The sequence below is a fragment of the Megalops cyprinoides genome, chromosome 19 (assembly GCF_013368585.1).
Source record: "Megalops cyprinoides isolate fMegCyp1 chromosome 19, fMegCyp1.pri, whole genome shotgun sequence".
Classification (NCBI taxonomy): domain Eukaryota; kingdom Metazoa; phylum Chordata; class Actinopteri; order Elopiformes; family Megalopidae; genus Megalops; species Megalops cyprinoides.
Genome location: NC_050601.1, coordinates 11,350,375 through 11,365,897, shown reverse-complemented (window position 1 = coordinate 11,365,897; position 15,523 = coordinate 11,350,375). Strand labels below are relative to the sequence as shown.

The window sequence follows — 15,523 nt, the reverse complement described above, 5'->3', positions numbered from 1 at the left end:
GTTAATTGTTTATTTCATAATACCCCAATACTGTATACAGACCATAACCATTCATATCTCTTTGAAATCTGACAATATTCTCATTTTATAATATCTCTTAAAATAATTCCTTACAATAATTAGAAAAAAAAATAGATTTCAGAAATAAAGAAGGACGTTGGCTTCTTTTTTCACACCCAAAGGAATCCAGAAATAAAAAGACCAAATTAAATAAAGATATAACTACAGCTCCCTTTTCTTGAAAAAAAAACACCTCACCAATAACAATAACAGTAATAATAATAGCAATAAAAAGGGACAACAAAATCTTTACTGAAATTTGTCAATTCATTTGTATGTACCATCCCATATATCGCATACTCCACTGCAGATTAAAATCATGGTCCCATTTGTTTCAGAATGTTATTCACCTTTTTTTATATTCCTGTTAAACATTGTTCATCATTAAATTCATCGTTGCTTTTCTGTCATGGGAACACATTCATCCAGGGTCTACCAGAGGTAAAGCACCATCTTAAGGACGGCAGGCGTGAACTGCAAACCACACTTCCATTTCTAATGTTGGCATCTTCTGAACTGGGTGTCCAGTCAATTTTGAATTTGGTTTTTCTCTTGGCTGAACATGTGCCCTTTTAAGACATGACAGAAAAGTAACAACTGCTTAAAGCCTGGAGCAGAGATGTTAAGTGCCATTATCTTTTAGGAGCTTGCTTGGTTGCGGTTAGGTCAGATTTCCTGCGGATTACTTTGCTTGATTTGATGTAACTACTGTCGTCCCTAAAAGTCAGGCGTAAAATGACTTTTCGCTGAACAACTGCTTAAAAAAGTGCCGCTGTGCCAATTGAGTGGTTAACAGTTGCGTTTCTGTCACCTGACTGACATGTTTATATCACCGTTGACAAAAAGCACTTACAGATATACAGTATCCCATACTTATGGTCAGTCCTCCCTGATTTAGTAGAGAAACTAAAACTAAAGGATACAAATATCAAAAGTTAGGCAAGTTTAGCGATAGGTCTCATAAGGTTTCATCAGGTATTTAGTGGGCAGAGGCACTGTAAACAACTCTATTTCAACTTTGTAGAGAGCAAAGCACTTTGATTATACTTCAATTCCAGTCAATAAGTTCGCATGCATGACAGCCACACCCATTAAATGGCTCATGAAGCCTTATTTGCCCATCACGTAGTCAGAGTGGCAGAAATATCAGTCGAAAGCAGGCAATCCTAATGACAAGACATGGACTTTCTTCACTACAGGCCCCATTGTAAGCCCTTTCAGAAACAATATTGAATCAAGAAAACACATTGGTGAATTACACTATGGTGCATTCTGTATGGGACTGAACTGTGTAAGAATGCCATGCCTCTCTATTCATTTTATTTACTTAGCAGACTTTTTTTTTTTTTTTTTTTTTTTTTTACATAGCATAGTGCACTTTCCCCAGATGACTGGGTGACAAGAGACAGAGCAGCCCATTGCAGAGGAGCCATGTTAAGGGAAGGAGAGAGCCTGACAGGTGAGATATATAGAGGGTAATAAGTGATGACAACTGACGGGGGGGGGGGGGGGTTAAGCAAGGGAGTGGTACGTGAAAAATGAAAAAAGTCAAAGAGGAGGAAAATAGGTTGAAGGAAAAGGAGAGGGGCACAGGGGAAGTTTAGCTCGCATAAAATTCTACAATAAATTTCTTTGATCAGAGTCATCTTAATTTTTCAAAAATCTCACATGATGCACGAAACGTTCTGTCCAAAACACAAACTCACGAACAGAATAACAGAAAAACAGCCAGTTTACAGTGAACCGATAAAACCATTTAAACCATAAATCATGGTAACCATTATCATCATAACCATAAATTCTAAATCTTAAGTTTGTTCTGAACAAACAGAAAAATGTATAAAGAATATTTACAGAACAATAAACCTCCCTGAAATGGAAAAATAAAGAAGACCAAGAAGTGCTGAAGCGATAGATGACGAGAGACCGAAGACAGGGAATGTGGAATCAGAGAGAGGCAGAGACAGGGATGAAGAGCGCTCTGTAATAGTTTCCTGACATTTACCAGTAGGGCATGAACGGGAAAATAAAAGAATCCCCGCTGAGCTCAACAAATCGAACTCAAAGCTTCTGCTGTAATCCACATTGAGCAGAAAAATTAGCTCATGGTTATTGTTACAATAGTACTGAGCTTAGCATCAACATGCTTCTCCTCCTCTCCTTGCCTCACTCCTACTTTGGTACAGTAAATGAACTGTAAGCTGGCATTCAGCTATGTAATTTCACACATATTTCAATTTTTTTCCCCATTATAAAGCCCATAAAATATCAAATGCTGTGTTCTTCAAAGAATAAAAATAACTATTCAATATATTCTCAAATTTAAATTCTAGAATCTCCATAGTATTGTCTCATAGTTGTTTCGTAATGTTAAACATCTCTACCAATACACTCAAATGGAATCAAGGATGATTTACACACAGACCAAATCAGTCCCGCTTTGCTCCATCTCTTCTTTCTGCTCCCTCAAAAATATTTCAATAGCAAGAAACAGAGATAGAAGTTAATACAGTAATATACACATTTTTTGTGGCTGGATACAACAGTACATTATCACCTCACTAAGCAAGAGAGGTAGTGAGAAAGAAAAGTGAGTGTGAGACAAGCAGAGGAGTGGATCCGTGTGGACTGGAAGGGGAGATGATTCCACTCATTAAAAAAAAAAAAAACATTCCAAGCAGTAACCAAAAAAAAACAATAGTAATACCAATTATGGTTAACTTACTGCAGTATTATTAAAGCTATGACAAACAGACAAGAACCCAATTAATACACAGCTTCCCCTCCTCAGAAATATAAAATAATTTTGCCATTTAAATGTACATTTCATCGTTGTTTTGTATGCCTTAAATTTAGTGTATTTTTATATGGTTCGGAGTCTTGTTCTAATCGGTTTGCTGATTTGTCATCCGTCTTCACAGCTGAAATACATACACAACAGCGTTAAACCAGTGCCTCTAAATACCGATTCACAGTCAGTCCAGCAAAAAGCCTTCACTATTTTACTTGAACAGAACTGACAGCGGTTATCGCTATGAAGGATAGGAAATATGCACTACTATGAACTATACCAATATGAACTACATTCTCTTATTCTGCATGCAAGTACACAAAACTAATAATCTCTGCCAATCTGTAGTTAGCAGTTCCTGTAACTGGCTGATTATCATAAAAGATTGTGACTGTACTCTGTTGCCCTGGAACAAGCCATCAACATACTCCTGCTGACAATGCATCTTACCAGAGTTTACTTTTGGTAAGATTCAAAAGCAGTTCAGTGTACAGCTTTCAGGTGCTCTGTAAGAGAGGAGCCCTTACTTGTGTTAAACTGTAACAATCCCCAAAGAAACTCACACTGAAAGTGTTAGACAATATCTTTATTACAAAGTGTGAGTTTGGTGATGATTGCGATGAGCTTTGTAATGTTTCTGGAAGTTAATATGGATCCTCGCTTTTCCATTTTCAACTTTATCAATCTCCAAGTTCATTCAATAAACTTTACATTCAATCTAGCAAAGTGTTGCGTGTGTGAAGAATGTCTGTGCATGTGCTGTAGACCAGCTATGGAGTTATGAGCCTCGGCTGTCTAGTCAACAGGCTTTATGGCTGATGTGTGCCTCGTTTCAGAGGTTCGGTTAGAGCTGGTCAGACGGTTTGTTTGCGGCTCCGTCCGTGCTGCTTTCCGTTTATTCATGTCTGTATCAGGTGGTGTTCCGATTCTGTGTGCATATTCCTCTACGCCTCATCCTCACCTCTCTCCCCTCCGTGGCCCAGCATCTCAGGAGCCCTGGTAATTGGCCTGGAACCGTGCGGTTTCCTCATAAATGAGCTCTTTTAGCCTCTCCTTGGGCAAGTCGTCCAGCTCCATGTCAAATGTGAAGGGTTCCTCAGCAACCGGCTATACGCACACAGACACACACACACACACACAGAAATAACATTAACACAGTGCACCCGGAGGCAACAAAGGTGAGAGAGAGCAGGAGGAGAGAACAGTGTTTCAGATCGGTGAGCACGTCCAGACAGGTGGCTACTGTTACTACTCATTCCACAACTGCAAACCTCCACCTAGCCCCTAGGCCAATTACACCTCCACATGAATGGATGTGGTGGTCTATAAGCTACATGTGTGTGCATGTACAAAAGAAAACAAGCACAAAGCTCGTTCCGGAAAAGGCCCACAGTCAGTCATCATTAACTCTAGAGATAACTGCACATGAGAGGACATGCCCATTTAAAGAAGAAAGGTCACGCTCTGGAACCAAACTAGGCCACTATGTCCATGCCTCAATGCTTGTCTGTGCCCCCCATTTAATATTTGTGTATTTAAAGTAGTATAATACTCAGTAAAACAATAATATAGTGGCCACAAAAAGTACATTTATTGGTACACAAAATGATAGAAATGCTAACTCAAGTGCATTAAGTTATCCCAAAATCTGTCTTCAACAAAATACCTTCAACCCTCAAATAGCAATATCTTCGACAGAGCACAACCAAAGCTATCACCTAGATCTTTGTCTAAACAAATTTCAAAGTTGACCGCCACTTTGTTAACTTTGTTAACCCTAATTCCTACAAAAAGCTCAGCCTCCTCCTGTTTTGCTGAAACAGAGCACCTTAGTATGTGTGTAGTGGGTGAAGGTGTGTCTTACCCACACTGCATGCTCCAGCAAAGAGAATTACTTATCTTAACACAGATTGCTGGAAAGATATAAAGGAGTACATTAAGGTGTTTGTTCATGGTGTTGTCATTAAACTACCCCAGGCACCTGAGATATAGTCATTCGCTTATAAGGATATGCAAACGGATTACTTCAGAGCACCCCACATTACTGGGTGATCCGGGGGGGGCTTGCACAGACAAGCACGTACGCAAACAGATACAAGGTACTATGCCAGCACTTCAGAGGAAAACCAAACAAAGTAAGAGACACACAGGCAGAGAGACACGGGTATACCTCATCAGAGGGGTCATAGTACTGCTCCAGGTAAGGGTGGGCTAAGGCCTCCTCCACCGTAATGCGCTTATTGGGGTTGAAGGTGAGCATGCGGTCCAACAAGTCCAGAGCTGCAAGGACAACAGAGTGTTTATCACACACGTAATGCAGTGTGCGAATTCTGCAGTAAAAATGCTTACCAACACTAAGCACTGGAAGGGGATGCATCCACCACTGTGGCGTTTAGTAAAGCAGAATATGTACAGTTCTCCCCGTCCCTGCATTACCATCACACAACATAGGCTTCCCTAATAATATATGGCAAGGCTGGTAGGGAATACTTATATAAACACATAGCTCAAGAGTAAAATCCAGTTTCATCGTGACTTCAGGAGTGTAACCCTTATGTAATTTATGTGTGGGACTGACTGTACATGTGCGGTAGACCGTATTGACCGTAGGATCAGGGCTGGAAGCCTGAACTCAAATGCTCACAAAAGATCAAGTGCTTGAAAAATACTGCCCAATTGCTTGACATATTATGGCAATTAAAATAGGACAGCTTTTGTCCTAAACATTCACTTTCAGAGCTAATTCAAGGAGAGACAATACTACACTGTAGTAAGAAGTGTTTTTGAACGTTACGTATTTTGCAGTCATCTTTACATTATCATTCAGCAGTTCTAAGAGTGGTATGAGCAGTTTCGTGTGGTGCCTGAGACCAGAGATGTATTCATTACTGAAGTGCCTGAGCATCTCTTAAACCAAATCATTGAAAGGAAGCACTGGGTGGGGTTACAAGTGGCTCAGTTTAGAAGGCATTCACTTTGAGTACAGGTTGATCCCTACAGCCTGGGTATGAAACCTCTTTTGCCATTTGCTGACAATGGCCTGGTGTTCCTCATCTCACCACTCTCAGGTACCCCTGAGAGATTCTGTTCATAAAATACACTGTGTTCCTCCATAAAATATTTACTTTATGAACCTTTGTTTTGCCGAATGCTTTCACCGAGTCCTCATTCAGTGTAATTGGTTACATTTATATGCTGATTATCCAATAGGCTTCCCACTGTGCAATTTACCCAACTGTCCCAACTGCAGTGTCATCATATTCTTCTTAAAATCTTTTTTGGCACCGTGTCTGCATTCAGTGCTTCCAATGAATTAAAATTCCCCTGTGACAATTTATAGGAAATCTTATGGCATTTGCCCCCTTATACCAACGTTAATGCCGCCTCCACAACGTGAAGTTAAAACATGAATTTTAAAAGACTGTTTGCAAAAAGCAAGAGTCAGTTAATGTAAAAACAAAGTGCCTTGTACGTTTGTACAGAGAAAGGTGAGCATTGTCATTTGGTTGACCAGTTACTGTCAAGGAGTGACAGTGCCGTGAAAATACTTCTCTGAGCATCTACTGAATTTGTTACAACTGACAAATGTTTTAGTGTTTTGTGCTAAATTCCACATTGTTTCTGCTTTAACTTTAAATTGATTTAAATTTATATTTGATCCTTTGTATAGGTTGTACATGGTCACTAAATAAATTTAAATTTAAAATACCTAACTCCTATTTAGTTTAAATCTATAATATCTACCTCCTGTCCACTGGACTGTTAAGTACGAGGGAGGGATGCCGGTTTTGGTTGAGAGTCAAAAACTTTGGACAATTCAGATGGGGGAATGGACAGTGAAGGGTTAGAATCATAATTGGTGAGTAGGGTCAATGCAGTATTACTCACTCATTGAAAAATTACAAATGATTACTATGACAAAAAAGCAACGTACACAGCAGACAGGTAGGTGTTTCTGTGTCTATCTAGTGGCCCCTGCTGGCAGTTATGAGGAAGTGCTCATTGCAGGGAACACCTACTCTGTTGAGCTGATGAACTGCACGCGCACACACATCAAACGTGCATGGTCTGTACATTTGTGAAATAACCTTCTCACAGGTCACTTTATATGCAGATAAATTACTGCAATCTCCATAGTATTCATGCATTTATTATATGTTTTTACAGTTACAATGTGTGCGTATGCGTATGGAGATATACATAAACTGAATTTTTTGCTGTGTTCCTGTGTCGATTTTGCAATGTATCTGAACACATCTATATACACACCATATCTATATCAGTGTACACATCATGTATGTGTGTATGTATAGAAGTGCATGCTGTATACAGGCAGTGTGCGTGTGTCTGTGTGTATAACAACGCAGTGTACACACCCTTGTTATCAGCCTTAGAAAAGAGCTTGTTCCAGGGGATTTTGGGTTTCTGGGGCAGGGACTGCAAATAATTCCTGGCCTTCAAGTTGATGATGCAATTCAGGTCGTCCTGAGAAGGGGAGCCCAGGATGCCTGAGGAGGAACACAATCATTTCCATTCAGCATGGAAACTGTACAAGGGGATAACCATTCATACAAATGCACAACAGGACTGTGAACCGTTCTCGGCTCTCTCACCCAGTATATGGTTGAGCTGGTCCAGGTAGTGCTTCCCTGGGAAGATTGGCCTGTTGGAGAGCATCTCCGCCAGGATGCAGCCCACTGACCAGATATCAATAGACTTGGTGTAGCCCTGAGACACACAGCCAAGTCGCAAAAAATTTCACAGTGGTCAATATAATACAAACTATGAATAACATAAAACCACACAGATACTTCTACCAGAAAATTCTGATATTTAAAGGGTTACTTTAAACTAAGGTTTTCAATTTTGGCCTCTTTACTAGTATTGTGCATCCCATAATAAATAAATTAAGATTTTATAAGAAATCTAATGCTTAACAAATCGTTATGTATTTAAAATGTGGTGTCTCCCAGGAAATCCACATGAAGTAAATGCTAACTTGGAAAGCAAATTCCACCCTTCTACTTATACTTCCATCAAATACAGACACAAAAATATTTTCGGACAAAAAAGGCAACTGCTTAACCTCTGATTTTAACCCTTTTGGGTTTGTGTGCAATGTTACAATACCTAACACTTTCCTGCCTATGATTACTGGTTTTGGCTCTGTATTAGCAAAGGAAAACAAATGCACTTTGTTATTGGTGTCTAAAATAGTCATTTTTCCCTCTGCCTTTTTTCATTTTAAAGATGGATTTCCTTTTACCATTTTGCCAATGAATCCAAATCATTTCCCAGATTATTTTAAAGATTAAAACAGAAAACAATGGGGCTAAAGCATGGTGCATACAATAGAGACAGATGCGGTTCTGTCCTTGCACAGAACATACATCATACAGCACTTGGACATGCTGCACAGGACCGGTACCTTGGAGTTGAGCATGATCTCAGGAGCACGGTACCAGCGTGTGGCCACATACTCTGTTAGAAAGCCTGTGTGATCATGCTCTGGGTCAGCTATCCGCGCCAGCCCAAAATCACAGATCTATAGAGGAGGAGGACAGGGCAGAGAGGGAGGGAGGGACACAGAGAAAAAAAAGAGAGAGAGAATATAATATATACACACTCCTGCGGCACTGCAGTGTACTACAACTCGAGAGGTTTACATACCACACATTTTCAGAAGTGATGTATCTTAATAGCGCACAGAACAAAGGTACAATTTTAAGTGATCAAATTAGTTAGATAAGTGGCAGTAATAAACCCAGGGAGGTGGGTTTGATAGTCATTTACAATGGTTCACATAAAATCTTAAGTGTAGCCAAAGGCATGTGTAGTCATCTCAAAAGGTTTGCCAAAAAAAAAAAACCTGACATTTTGCTGAAAATGTTTTTAGCAATAGCTTGTGCACCCTGCCTACCATCCCTCATAAGTTAGCAATGTGTGGTCTCACTGAATCCAACTTAGCGAAAAGTAGCCTGAAAAAACACTGCTAGAACGAATTGCAAGAGGACCTGAAGCAAGTGGAAACAGGCATGGTGGAGGCAGCTGTAGCTGGACTCATTCCAGTGCAAACCATGTAAAACACTGGCAGCTGGGGAGTGTCTCAAGAGTTAAGGGTTTTAGCTGATTTTAGCGCACGATTTCAGCTGATCCTACACCCTCCGGATGACACTAGAGGTCTTTTTTTTTTTTTAAATCAGGAGGTCATACATCAGAACTAGCAGCCATAGGTGCATTCAGTGCGCGAAGACCTACAACTGTACTCTGCCTTTTCTCTCTCAAAGTACATCTTTCTCTCTTAGTCTCTACTACCTTCCGTTTAAAACTAGGTAGCATCATCGTACCGAAAAACCTGTGTAAAGCTTTCTTCATATATGAGAAAATGACAATTGACCTTGTAGGCTGTTGATGAAAAGAACTGTAAAGATGTCAATTTATTATATATATAAATAACAAATAATATATGTAATTGGGACAGTCGGCTGTAACCCACCTCTGCTTTAACACTATTTTCAATAATGTATCTGCGTACAAGATGAACTTATCATTGCTTTCAAAACATAAGGGAAGTACAGCTATTTTAAACCGGCCCTCAAATGAGACAAAACTACTAAGGGCTTTTATATCCTGTTTTCTGATCATTTGCCTTCTCCTACACCTTCTGTTGAGATTCGTGTTAGTACACAGACATCTGAAGTGGCTGCTGCCTATTTTCTGGCAATTTCAAGATTCACAGAACTGTTGGTTACATCCCAGATGGTGACTATCCTTACACTCTTGCTTGGTACAAAGTGACAGCACCTGTCGATCCATCAGGGCTAAACCCTGAAAATCCTTTGCATATTGAACACTTGCAAGACATATATAACAAGGTACGAGTATGGCATCAGTAGTTTAAAGGGCTCTCACGAGGATCAGTCAACAAGGCACTCACCTTGACTTTGGACTAAGCTGGGGTTCAAAACTAGCCTTGGCATCTGCTAAAAATGACCACAAACCCACAGCAACAGAACAACCTGGCTTAATTCCACTGGTGGAAGGGGTAGGTACGTCGGCCAGGGTTTCCTCATCTCATCGATGTGAGGTACCCCACAATCTAAGCTATACTGCCACCTAGTAAGGCCAGAGCCTACAGCATTGAGCAGGTGGGACGCACCTTGAGGTCACAGGTGGTGTTGATGAGCAGGTTGGAGGGCTTGAGGTCTCTGTGCAGCACGTTGGCTGAGTGGATGTACTTGAGGCCTCTCAGGATCTGGTAGAGGAAGTAGCAGATGTGGTCATTGCTGAGCTGCTGGGTCTTCAGCAGCTTGTAAAGGTCGGTCTCCATCAGGTCCTGCACGATGTAGCTGGTGGACATTCACAGTCAAGGCTCCACAAGATAAAACGGCACAGTGTTCCACCCAAAACGGCAAATTATGACCGAATCCAACAGCTCACTGAGACAGCATCATTCCAAATTCCCAACTTGGCAAGTACTAACCTGATCACATTAAGAATAGTTTTCCTTTAAGACTTTATAAGACACATCGGGCTTATCACATAATATCCATTTAAGCCATTTGAGCTATAGAGAGATTCAATAAAGGCTGCAGAAATGCAATACACTGGTCAATATCACAACGATTCCCCTCATGACCACTGTCGTCATCTCAAGCTTTACTGCAGAGTAATGATCTTACAGACCCCACGTGCTAGTCTCAAGAACTGCATATCAGCCAGGTTCCTCTCTCCCCACTCAAACACACACCATGCTGCTCACACAAAAAAGCACCAACTTCTGCTATGAGACCTTCTTCACTATCTTTCACCACTGAAGCTTGACTTTATGCAGTAAGAGGTACCTGCACTCTGCTTAAGATGGTGTTGAATTTTGTATTGATTTTGTACTGTATTGACGACTGCAATGCTTGAATTACAAAAACGAAACTGAATCATTGGTGGTTCGACGAAACTATAAATACAAAGTGAGAGGCAGCTTAACCCCTGTACTTTTCTCATTTAATACAGAGGCCTGCTGTTAAAAACCCAATCCAAAAAGATATTGGCAACCTGTATTGGACTACTTCTACAGCCAACAGTAAACTGAAATCAAGTTTAAGAAAGCAAACCTCAACTAAACCTCAACGCACACTAATTCCAACGGTGAAATGTCCACGGTTTGCTAATCACCCATCAACCAAGCTGACTTTCCAGCACTCAGTGCTGTTCGGTCTCTGTGTGCCCGTAACATCAGTGCTGTGCTGTGCTGCTAGGCACTCCATTAGTTTGTGGAGTCTCAACCCAAAACCTCAGCCTCAGCAGCTTGAAACACACCCACTGCTGGCCTCAGTGCCCCAGCCCCAGGGGCAGGAGAAGGATACACATCCCTCATGTTATCGATGTTCCGGGCTCTCAGGATGTCATTGATGCCGATGATGTTCTCATGGCGGAAGCGGAGCAGGATCTTTATCTCCCTCAGGGTGCGCTGGCAGTATGTCTGGTGCTCGAACGGGCTGATCTTCTTGATGGCCACCCGCACCTTGTTCACGTTGTCAAGAGCTGAGCTGGTGGAAGAGGGAAAGCAGGCACGGGTTATACTGGGCACTTGTATATTTCTCCAGTTCACAGCATCAACGCATCTATGGCACCAGACTGACGCTTAAGGTGCGATGCAATAAAAGGTTATTGACATTCACATCTTTGACAAACTATCAAAGCAAAGACAATACCCCTTCGGACTACAGAGAAAATGTCTGTAAATTGAAGGTTTCAATTGAAAGAATAGTGACTTAATGAATGGATGCTATGCATTCAAATCTTAAAAATCTGCAACAGCATTCCCAGGAAGGAAACCAATAGAATATGAAACACATACAAACTTGTGAAAAATAAGGATTAGCCAATTTGGTGTGTTGACTGCTCTGTTTTATACAGATAGTTCTTTTAAGTAATGCTCATAACCCGTGGAAGTGTGAAACTATGGTCCCACAGGTTATGAGTAATGGGCCACAGACATTATTCCAATTTCCCAGAGCCAATGTAAGCTTAAAAAATGAAACACATTCAACGTGGTTCCCTCCAACAGTAAATTCTTTCTCATGATACAGTAGTGATGTGAAACTGGCTCGGAACAGAAACCTTTTATTTGTGATCGCCATACACAAGTTGAACGTTGACTTTGGCATCACTCATATCCTGTATTAAAATACGGATCAGACGGAATGGCATCTTGGTCTTGTAGTCAAATTGCCTTGGCTTCCGTCACTGGTCTACAGTACACGGCACTGTCCACGCCTCATTTCATTGTCTCTGTACTATCCAGTAGTGAGTTAATTCGGAATACTTCACGCCAACAAAACATACGACCCGTATAACTGTAGCTGGATGTGATGTGGTACGATATGTAGGGCTTTCAGGTCGTGTAACCGTACAAATCTACGAATGTGTGCATTATCGCTAAGTTGATGTGGCAATGCATTCGCTAAATTGTCTGTTAATCCATCCACAAGCACACAAGCCTGCTGTGTGTACTGCAGTGTCAGACATGCATTTCAGATACCTAGCAACCTCACTTAGCTAGCTGGCTGCCAAGTGCATTTTTAACTGAAACAGACTTTGTTTAATTCTGTGGGCTTATGTAGCCAGCTATTGTTTCAAGTTGTCTCTATTTTAAATTTGCTAGCTGGCTAGCCCACTAGCCTACTACGGAAACCGAAAGACCACGCCTAAAACTAGGTAGCTAGCTTGCTACTCTAGCTATACAGCTACCTTGCTAACCGTCCAGGAGCAGCTGGTCTAACAAGCTGACTATTTTGCTCACTGCAGTTAGCTACCAAGATGTAGCTAATTAGGTAAACAAAAACAAATGCGCATCAGAACAAGGTATAGTCACATATTAAATATCAAATCCATGACCGCACAGACTGCAAAGTGTCTGTAGTTAGCTACCATGTCAGATAACTGTTAGCTGACCATCTATCAACAAATGGCTAGATAGGCAGCAACACATTACTACGAATACATCAAAGTTAGCCGCAAGCTATCTACGCCGTCAAAATTATGACTGTTTAGTCGGGCAGCTACATTTCCTGTTCCACACGTTACCTGGCGGGTTACAAAATAAACATGTCCTTCCCTTCGAGCCAAGAGAATTAAGATAGCTAACCGTAGTTCAGTCCGCTGGGTATTTTTTCATAATCGAACCAATAATAAATGCATTTATTCTTACCAAACCATTCCGTAGGCCCCCTCCCCGATATACAACAGGTCGGTATAGCGGGGACCAACGTCAAAATTTTGTCCCTTCACCGACTCCAGGCCGGGCTTGGGTCCGGCCGCCCCAGTCGCTCCCTCAGGCGCCACAGCGCTCCCAGCCCCGGTGTCACCACTATTCGAGTCTGCGGCTCCGGCTGCTGCTGCGGTGCTGCTAGCATCTGCCATGGCTATGTCGCGTAAACGGCTGCTTTGGTCACTTTTCGGGGAGGGGGCCTAACGCTTGCTTAGATAAGTTGGAAATCTATTTTTTTCCCTACAGAAATATATAGATTTTAATATGCCTTGTTCCCCTGACAGATGAACTGCAGCACACCAGGCCCCAGCTCTGTGTGAATGTATACGGATTGCGAGCGTGAACGCGCTTCTGTCTCGCTCTCGCCGCAAAGCGAGGTGTATACGCGTGCCCAGCAGTGCGGTGTTTATGGGGCGAAACTGTTCTCACGAGAGTCAATTCTGCGCTCCGCCTGCCTAGATTCCCTGATTCTTGCGGTGCGTGCTGATAACAAACAGAGATAAATGCTGATTTGAATAGATTAACAGCTGTAAAACAAAATATGCATTAATAATTCCCAATTAAACATAATTTATCTAATGATTAATTGAGATAGGGCAATCTGCGCAGGTCTGCCGCAGAATTGACTTTCGTAGAAAGTAGCGATTGCAGTGCTAGCGTCAAAAGAAGGGTGGAGGCTTGACAGTCCAACGCCATAATATCTGATTCAGATAACAATATTAAGACTACTATCACCACTACTACGAGTAGTGATAATAGAAATAATGATACTACTACTGCTAATAGGAAAAGCAGCACAGAAGCATTACAATGTGATTAACAACAGTATAATCCAAATTAGATATTATCCAAATATGATTCATTTAGCAAATGTCAGGGGTCCTCCCTAAACCTCATGTAAAAACCTATGTCTCTATTTCCCCAGATCCTACTTTATGGAATGTTCTGGAGATAAATCATTTCCTCTTACATGGGTGTAACACGTATCTGTGCATTACAACAATATCCCAGATCAAATACACCACAGGAGCTAAACAGCAATTATGGACAGGATATGCACACAACAATAATAACAACAGAAGACAATGATGTGTTAAAGTATGAGATGATACCTCATGCATGAGGGATGGTGTGTTGTCATTTCACTGCGTTAGGCAAGCTCTGCTGTATAGAGGATTCAATATGGCACAGTACTATGTTACAAACATAATATGCACAGTATACACCCTTATTCAGGTGAATTTACACGACTAACATTATCGCATATTATTATTATCCATTTAAACAGTATTTACTGTATAGTTCAACTCAAGGGCGCAATGGTAGTTTGATCTGATCACAAGTTCACTTTGTTTGTTGCTCACTGACATGCATTTATAACCTGCAGTGTTACAGTCCTTTTTATTGTTGCCTGCCATGCATAGTTCTAATCGGAGCAGGGAAGAGCTGCCACTGCTCTTATGTTTAGACAAAGGACCTCTTATCAGACAGAACATGAGGGGGCAGTGCAATCTGTAATTATGCAAGGCGCAAGGTGCATGAGGAGGCAGCACTAGGTGTTAGTGGTGTTCAAAACGATTCTTTTTAGTGATTCGGTTCCTTTCGTTCAGTACAGTAAAATGATTAGAATCTTTTGACTCACTGATTCGTTCATTTCCATATCCGGTCGGGCGGCATACACGTAAATCTGTAAACAGTTTTATTGCATTTTAAAAATTACCCTACATTGTTCCAAACATCATGGCCATTATCAGCCTGCTCTCTGGCAAAACAGCATGTGTGAAGCCAAATGTCTTTTAGACAAAGCACCTTACGCAAACACTTTGTTTCAGTACAAATTGCAGACGAACACGATCATAACTACCGTGCACACACAAGTTACATTGAACAACAATGCACATCACCCTTCTCTCTCTACAGACAACCAGTTGAACTCAGGCATAGTACTTAGGCACAGACGCACACAACAACAACACAATAGGCTACTCGGTCCCCAAGGGCTTGGTCTCCTCAGTTTTTCACCCCACAGGTATTGGTGCAGTACTGAGGTGGGGGAGGTCACCACTACTTTTATACTGTCCCTATCCTTGGCCCTATTGGAGTTCTTATTGGTGGCCAAAGGATACGAACAGGTCAGAGGGCAAATGGTGACCTGGGGGCCGTCCTTTGGGGTATGCCTGTGCCTTGGGTTACCCACGGGCGGTCCTGCTGATAAAGCAGCACTGTACTGTTTTCCAGTTGTCCGTCCGTGCATGTGTCCGTGGTTCCGTCCATTACGGCACAGTGTTTGCACAATATCTCCCAAGCAAGTTGAAGGATCTTCATCAAACCTGGCTTAATTAATCACTATAAAGGCAAGATGAACTGAGTAGGTACTCAAAGGTCACGGGGTCATATGGGGT

At 41.5% G+C, this 15,523-nt stretch overlaps 1 protein-coding gene across 1 annotated transcript; it reads right to left on the bottom strand.

Moving 5' to 3' along the window:
* Positions 1–382: 382 nt before the first annotated feature.
* On the bottom strand, positions 383–13,483 carry mapk3 (mitogen-activated protein kinase 3). Its single transcript, XM_036552621.1, has 9 exons — positions 13,062–13,483; positions 11,215–11,397; positions 10,011–10,200; positions 8,280–8,396; positions 7,465–7,579; positions 7,228–7,359; positions 5,022–5,131; positions 3,813–3,958; positions 383–2,981 (listed from the first exon to the last, which is right to left on the bottom strand). The coding sequence occupies exons 1-8, from the start codon at positions 13,271–13,273 to the stop codon at positions 3,839–3,841; spliced, it is 1,179 nt and encodes a 392-aa protein (XP_036408514.1). The 5' UTR covers positions 13,274–13,483; the 3' UTR covers positions 383–2,981; positions 3,813–3,838.
* Positions 13,484–15,523: the final 2,040 nt, after the last annotated feature.

Bases quoted from the DNA above. Each gene is read 5' to 3' on its own strand.
- mapk3 (XM_036552621.1), bottom strand. From the start codon at position 13,273: ATGGCAGATGCTAGCAGCACCGCAGCAGCAGCCGGAGCCGCAGACTCG. The intron at 7,580-8,279 runs GTACCGGTCCTG...TGTGTGTCTCAG, and splicing joins AGATCATGCTCAACTCCAAG to GGCTACACCAAGTCTATTGA. The intron at 7,360-7,464 runs GTGAGAGAGCCG...GTTCCTCCTCAG, and splicing joins CCAGCTCAACCATATACTGG to GCATCCTGGGCTCCCCTTCT.